Here is a 7,814-nt window from a genome sequence, read left to right as displayed (position 1 = left end):
TTGGACACAAGTAACAAAAAAGTAGTGTAATAAGTAATCTATTACTCCACGCAGACAGTAAAATTGTAACGTAATATATTACTTTAAAATGAAGGTAACAAAAAACATTTAATTATATGTTATATTAATAACATTGCCCAACACTGATTATAGGTCCATTGTGTGTAAACACTGTGGCTCCTCCTGTAGATGTGGCGGCCATTGTTGTTGTTTTTTTAAATTAACCGCGTCGTGTGTTCTCGCGAGATCTGAGCAACAGCGCCCCCTTGTTTGTGTGTGTAAAACCGACGGGAGGTAGAGGTACACTCCGCGGCTAACGATAGCAAGGTACACAAATAGGGATTTAATTCACTTTCGGTCTTCGCTGACACTGTAAGGGGTCCACCAGCAGCCGCAGGAGGACGTAATTTCACCCAAACCCTCGGCTTTCCCGCCACATTCCCGCCGAGGCGAGAACGCGAGAGTCCCGCTAATCCCGAGAAGAGGGACGCGGCCTGCTTTTGTAGCCGGCTTCCCGGTGCAGCTCAGCCGGCTAGCACTGCCACCAGAGCCCGGGGCTTCCGCTGGTTCATTTTTCTCTCCACCAGCAAAAGCGTCGAAATAATTTTTTCATCCTATAACCACCGCCTCTTTATCAGCCACCCCCCTTGCTATCGGCGGCCAGCTGTCGCCGTTTCTCCCCGTGGAGGAGCTTCTGGAGCCGCGGCGGCCTGTTTTGTTTTCGAGCCGCCTTGAATCTCCGCGAACAATAACACACAACCGTAACGAGCCTGCCGGGGCTGCACCGCCACGGAAGCCTCGGCGCCCGGGTCGTTAAATGCATCGTGTGACACCAGCTCTGGTATGGACGTGAAACCCCGGGACGAGCACGCGTGTGGACTATGGATTTATCGGAGGAAACCATCGCAAACCGGAGCACTTTGTCACGAAAGCCGATGTTTGAATTTGGGAGCCGCTGCTAGCTAACCAGCTGCGAGTAACAGTTAAAAAAAGGCCAAGGGACGGAGGGAAGAGCGCCACACGATGCTTTGTCTAATCATAACTCACGGATTGTACGGAACCAGACCGAACCGACTCGGATGAACCGACGTTTATATGCATGCTCGGCCTCCGTGTGAACGCACTCGTAATCTCCGAGCCGGGACGGATGGATCGGATGTGACTGGGGGATGAGTAACCTCGGCTGCTCCCTGCGCAGACTGCTCTACATGTGGGGTTTACCGACGGGCCACTGACGCCTTCACATCCCATCTATATGCCCTCTTCAAAGCCACCAGACTCCGTTGACAAAAGCAGCGATTTAAGCTCGCAGACCACGGGAGTCGCTGGTGCGCCGCCGCCGCCTCGCTGCCTCGCCGCCTCGGTTTGTTTGTGTTGAGTGTGTGACTTTGGTGTTTTTAACGTTATTAATACAATCTTCACGGACCGGACCGGACTCGGAAGCCCCCGGGACAGGCAGCTGAGATGAACCCGGTGAATGCGACCTCTCTCTACGTGTCCGCGAGTCGTTCGGTGCTGCAGTGCGACCCCAGAGACCCCCGGGCCCTCGCGGAGCTCTGCAAGCTGCTGCCGTTTTTCCGCCAGTCCCTGTCCTGCCTGGTCTGCGGTAAGTGTGTGCGTGTGTGCGTGTGTGTGCGTGATTTTCTTACATAATCTGATTTTAATGTGATAATAGGAGCAGTGTCTATTGGGGGGGATGTTTTCGGGAACGTGCGTTGTTGTCAGCTGTGCTCGCAGTGGGAGCGAACCTTTAAAAAACGCTGCCTTCAGGTACAGTCGGAGATTTGTGAAGCGGCACTAGTGATGGGAAGTAAACAAGTCTGTTTATACTTCTTCTCAACTAGATTATTTACAGTTTATGTTTATTTTATCTGTTCTTTTAACTCCTAATGTAGCCTCCTCTGCTTTTACAAAAGTCAGTGGTTAAAACAATTTATTAATAATGATTAATCGATCGTATCATATTCTTTCTTAATTTTTTATTAAAAATGTTTTTAATATCTGCACATATTGGAGTCAGTTTATCAGTGTATCCGTGAAAGGCCAACATCAGCCAATAATATTGGCTGGTTGGGCTCTACAAAAAACACTATGATTTTGTGACCATATTGTGCAGCCTTTTTTATATATAAATACTATATTTAGATAGTAGTCACAGATACGAGTTAACTTGTAAATGACATGCAAAACCTTTGATCATTTTGTAAAGTAACAATTATAATAGTAAGAAGTAATTCTAATAAACTGTACCCTTTTTTTAATTGGGGAAAATTAAGATTACATTTCCAAAAATATAAGTACAGAGAATGCGTTAGAATTACAAACACTTTGTAATGTCAGTCATTGATAAATAATAAATGTATAATTAATTAAACTTAAGTTTAACACAATTAAATGCCTTATAAACTATTTATTAACCAAGTGTTTGTGGCCAAGTTGCCACTGATGTTTATGAACCTTTGCTTAATAAATTGTTTATAAAGTATTTCGCTGTTAATTAAAGTTCTTGATGAGGGTCCTTGGCATGCAAAAGATCCCTACCTGCTAAATTTCAGAGGTCAGAGAAAAATTGAACCCCTCAGTTGAGGTGATGAAATCCGAAGCCGCAGTTTCCGAAGCGCAGTGAAGGCATCATAACTCAGAGCTACTCCCATCATGACACACCCCCCTCTGTGTGCTGTTTGGCAGCATCGGGGCGTTTCTCTGTTTATCATGTTGAATAACAGCCTTCCACATACTGGATATTATGCATCTAATCTCTTTCTCACCCTCCTCGTCTCTAAATATACAACGCTGCAAAAATATATAGACAAAAATTAGGAGGTGGAGGAAAAAGAGGGAGTGCATTTCTGTTTACACACAACTTTAATTATCAGTGGCTGTGAATGTACAAGATAAAAATGGGCTATAATTCAAATAAGAGCAGTCTGTGGTTTCTCTGCTTGTGTTAGGTTGAAAATAAACATCATGTATGATTTATTTCGTTGGTATTTTTAATGCACAGTTTTCACTGCTCGTGCATAATGCATTAACTCTCCCTCGGCCATAGCAAGTAGATATACGGTTCACTGTGAAGGGAATACCTCCTGAGGTAAAGTAGATAGTTGTGTTGCCGTGATTTGTAAAGAAGAGCAGCTTCATTACACTCAGATATCGATTGCTCCTCCGCCTCCACTGTATAAATAACAGATCGATACAGAAGCAGTCCATACATCGCGTTAAATATAGACTTTCTGCAGTTGCGTGGGATTCATCAGACAGGCGAGGCACAGTGTGTAAGGTTGCTTGTGTCTCATGAATGCACCTTCATCCTTTTTTCCCCATCTGCAGCTGCACTCCCTAGCAACCAGCGTTGCTAAGGAAGCCCCTCTCAAAGAGCGGTTGTCATTCAGTGTGGCAGATTGCCAGGCACCACTCAGGTTTACAAATACATGTCAGTCGAGGAAGCTACAGCAAACGAGGAGGCAGTCGTTTTAAATCCTAAATATTCGTGACACTCCTAAACTTATTTATTAAATTATCAGGTCATTGGTTTGCTTGGATTCTCGTGTGGTATATTGTTTTTCTACATTTGCTCTTTCTCCTCTCATCAACAGGTAACCTGTTGCAGGACCCCATCGCTCCCACCGACTCATCATGTCAGCATTATGTCTGTCGAGGCTGTAAAGGTCAGAGGATGCAGCTGAAGCCGTCCTGTAGTTGGTGTAAGGACTATTCCCGCTTTGAGGAGAACAGGCAGCTCTCCTTGCTTGTCCACTGTTACAGGAAGCTCTGTCTCTACATCACCCAGTCGCCGCTCGCCCCGCACATAGCCAGCGCCGCCAGTGACTCGCCGGACCTCCAGGCCATCCTCAATGAGGGCCTCACGTTGGCTGAGAGCGAGCCAGAGGTGGAGGACATTTCAGATACAGTCGGCCTGTCGCAAACAGCCTCCACCTCCGAGCTTGTCCTGCCCGATGACGCCCCGCCTACGAAGGAGCTCAAGGTGGAGGAGCCGAGCCCCGTCAGTGTGAACGGGCTGCATGATTGTAACGGCCTGGTCAGTTCGGACACTCTGCAACCCATCACCATCGAAACAGGTGGAGGTGTTGCAAAGCAGGAGAGCTTCTCGGAGGAGATCCCGGTGTGTGTGAGCGTCACAGGGAGTGGGGAGGCGGGGCTTTGTGATATTGGCACCTTTGGGGATGACCTGAAACATGGAGGCGGACAGTTGTTGTTGAGTGTTGAGGAGGTGCTCAGGACTCTGGAGACGGACACTGACCCTGAGCCCAGCCCCCAGGACTGCCCCCCCTCTGTACATCAGTCCAGTCTTAATGGGCCTCACTGCCCATCTGGTCCTGACTCCTCCCGCCTCATCCCCTCCCTCCCCCCAGAGAACAGCCCTCGCCCCCTCCAACCTCACCCACAGCCCTCACTGCAGCCTCCCCCTCAGCCCTCCACAGTCATCCCCCACGTTCCCCCTCGGTACCACCGCAAGCGCTCCCACTCAGAGAGCGACAGTGAGAAGGTGCAGCCCCTCCCCATCTCCAGCCTCTTACGAGGGCAGCCCCTCGGTGCCAACAGCTCCCCCCATCACCCCAACCCTGGTGCCACCACCAAACAGGAGCCTAAGTTCCCTGCAGCCACGCCCCACCCACACCTGGCCCCCGTGCCTAACGGTGGTCCCCCCAAGGTGGGCAAGACTGTGCTCGTCTCCAACAAGGCACTGAAAAAGACTGTGGAGCATCACGGGGGTCCCAAGAAGGCTTACACCAAGGCCAGGCAAGGGGTCCCCAAGCCCCGCGCACAACCCCGTGACAGAGTACCCCCACACCCCCATGCACACCCCCTGACTCACCCACCAAGCCCCTCGAAGCCACTGTATAAGAAGCCTGTGGAGAAGAAGGGCTGCAAGTGCGGCCGAGCCACACAGAACCCCTCTGTGTTGACCTGTAGGGGGCAGCGCTGCCCCTGCTACTCCAACCGCAAGGTGAGAACAACAGGTTTTCATGGTTTCATATCTAAAACTACAGTGAATGATGAGGTGATATATAAAACACACATTTGGGAAAGGTTCACCCAAAAATGAGAATTCAGTCATCATCTCCTCACCATCATGTTGATTGAAAGTCAGGTGAAGTCTCGTAGTCCACAAAACATTTCTGGAGCTTCACAACAAAACAGCGTTGCAGCGTTCTGCTAAACAACTGAAGTAGCTGGAGACTTGTTTTAAAATGTAAAAAACAACCTTAAAGCATCAAATGGCTCCATACAGCTCGTCCATTTAAATAAATAATGTTTTTTCAGATCAATACTCAGGGCTTACGGAGACCCCGAGGAGAATGCTGCGGTGCTGTTCTGCTGTTAAGCTCCAAAAATGTTTTGTGGACGATGAAACTTGACTCGACTTTCCATCTGCATGAGTAGAGTAGATAGCTGTTCCTTTAACCTTTCTTTGGCAAAATGATCTAAACTGACTCTCTTGTCCTGGAGCTTTCGACTGGGTGACACAGTCCTCATCAGCGGATGCAGTTTGCTCTTTTATGATGGGACTGTAGATGTTCAGACTTCACATTATTCTGAACAGCTGCAGGACTTCTGTTTCATTTTGGCTTAAAGAAGGTTGACAGGTCATTTTTTTGAAACCGCAGATTATGAAACAGCCTATTTAACCTTTCTGTTTCGTCTGGGACATTTCTTTGAGCGATCTGTTATGATGTTTTCATTATTTACTGGTTCGTGTCGTATTAATTATGCTCGTTTCTCTCAGGCGTGTCTGGACTGTATCTGCCGCGGCTGCCAGAACTCCTACATGGCCAACGGGGAGAAGAAGCTGGAGGCCTTCGCCGTGCCAGAGAAAGCTCTGGAACAGACTCGTCTCACGCTCGGCATCAACCTCACCAGTATCACCGCGGCCGCCCTCCGTAGCCCGGCCACCAGCTCCCCCGGCAACACCCTTCTCAACGTCACCACGGCAACGGGAGCCCCCGTCACGGCCACCTTCTTGTCGGGGGCGGGACACGACAACAGGGGCTTCGACGATTCACTGGAGATGCGGTTTGACTGCTGAGGTCAGTCGTCACGCACATTCCCCGCCCCGCCAGCCGGGCGTTATCCATCAGGGCGTGCCAGGGAGCTGCGGGGGGCGGAGCCAGAACAAGGCAGCTACAGTGACGGGCGATAGTGAGGGTCACCAGCTGAAGCTGAGGAGTCGCCCTCCGTCCATCGCCCGAAACTGCACCATGCTTGTGGTCTTGCATACAGATGCAGTGAGGAAGAGGAGAAGGAAGAAGAACGAGGAGATGTAGCGTTACTGTATGTGCAGAGATTTCAGTTCAGTGGAGATAGAGTTTCTTTTTTTGTTTTCTTCTCTACTATGGGTAATGTGTAGAGCATGTTGTGTAGCTACGTCGGGAGTGTCGACCACGGTCGCACGCCTCTCTGTGTGTGTATGTGTGTGTGCGTGCATGTGAGTGTGTATGTATGAGGGAAGGGTTTGGTTTGGAGATGAACCTTATTAGCAGGAACGGAGACATCATCATCATCAGAGACTGGTGTAATTTATATAAAAGAGAGAACTTTTTGTACATGGAATCATCAATTTCCATTTGAGAAGACATTTTATGATATATTTTATAAGTTACATGTAAAAACCAACGGAAGCCGGTGCAGGAGCACGCCTGCATTCAACCAGAATATTTTCACACATGTAACAGATTGTATTTTGTAAAACTTTGCTCGACCAACAGAAATAAAACATCGGATTTGGTAGACGACTATCAAAGGCTCCTGAAGGTTTAAAACATTTGTAGTCATGCAGTTTTTAAGATCTTTCGCAGCAAGAAACCGGGATGTGAATTGAACACCACCAGCCAAATGGACGTTTCACTTTAGTGTGTTGAATGTTTATACTGTGTGAGCCACCAGAACATTACTGAGATGTTATTGTGTACTAAATAACATAAAACTGATAAAATCTTGGAGTCAACCAAGACAAAACGTCAGTCCCTGTTTTGTTGTTTGATATGTCGAGGATGTGAGTTACCTGTCTAATCATTTTGTGTTCCTGCATTAAGCACTTTCCCACATTTGCTCACTGGCCACACAGCGTAAACCCACCATGTTTTCTTCTTTTCTTACGTGTGTTTAAAAACTCTGGTTGACTGCAGGCCCCTGCACGTTGTTATTCACAAGTTTTTGGTTTCTGAAAGCGACACACATGCTGCTAAATACCACAAAGGACTCAAGAAGGAGAGCACACCTGTTTTCCTCGTCTTCTTTTGTTTGTTTTTGTTTTTAATATGTTGCGTTAACAACATTTGCAGTATTTATTGGACGTCTCCTAACAATAGGTTACGTGTCGGGCGTCGGTTCCGCCCACTCTTCTGCCTGTCAAGTCTGTCGACCCAGTCTGGACTTTTTCTGTCTCAGTTAAGTTGCTGTCTCCTTCTTAGTGTTAGTTTCTGGTGTCTCCAAACGGTTTTTGTTCTCCCTCGGGGCATTTAAATACCTGTAATATAACTGTAACATATTTCCACAAAAAAGAAAGAAAATCAAAAACTTACAAAGTGTTGTGTCATTATTTGTGTCCCTCTCGTAGTCTGAGGATTTCTCTTTCTGTCTCAAGACCTGCTATTAACATCTGTCCTGTGGGATCTGATCACAACATGGGTCTCGATTGACCACTTGTGATCGGATCTCACTTCTCTGCTCGATGTGCAAATAAAAGGATACGATGTTTTTTACGCAAAGAAAGAAACATCTTCAGATTTAACGTTTGCCGAATTAATAAGAAGGCCCAAATCAGTAAATCATTTGATTTTTTCAGCGTTTCA

At 47.5% G+C, this 7,814-nt stretch overlaps 1 protein-coding gene across 1 annotated transcript; it reads left to right on the top strand.

The window, feature by feature from the left end:
- Positions 1–274: 274 nt before the first annotated feature.
- msl2b (MSL complex subunit 2b) lies at positions 275–7,547 on the top strand. The gene is made up of 3 exons (XM_073488761.1): positions 275–1,606; positions 3,597–4,969; positions 5,750–7,547. Exons 1-3 carry the CDS (start codon positions 1,465–1,467, stop codon positions 6,047–6,049), a joined length of 1,815 nt encoding a protein of 604 aa, XP_073344862.1. The 5' UTR covers positions 275–1,464; the 3' UTR covers positions 6,050–7,547.
- Positions 7,548–7,814: the final 267 nt, after the last annotated feature.

The sequence above is a fragment of the Pagrus major genome, chromosome 19, assembly GCF_040436345.1.
Source record: "Pagrus major chromosome 19, Pma_NU_1.0".
In the NCBI taxonomy this organism is placed as follows: Eukaryota; Metazoa; Chordata; class Actinopteri; order Spariformes; family Sparidae; genus Pagrus; species Pagrus major.
This window is presented reverse-complemented; position numbering and strand designations above follow the sequence as displayed.

Bases quoted from the DNA above. Each gene is read 5' to 3' on its own strand.
- msl2b (XM_073488761.1), top strand. From the start codon at position 1,465: ATGAACCCGGTGAATGCGACCTCTCTCTACGTGTCCGCGAGTCGTTCG. The intron at 1,607-3,596 runs GTAAGTGTGTGC...TCTCATCAACAG, and splicing joins CCTGTCCTGCCTGGTCTGCG to GTAACCTGTTGCAGGACCCC. The intron at 4,970-5,749 runs GTGAGAACAACA...CGTTTCTCTCAG, and splicing joins CCTGCTACTCCAACCGCAAG to GCGTGTCTGGACTGTATCTG.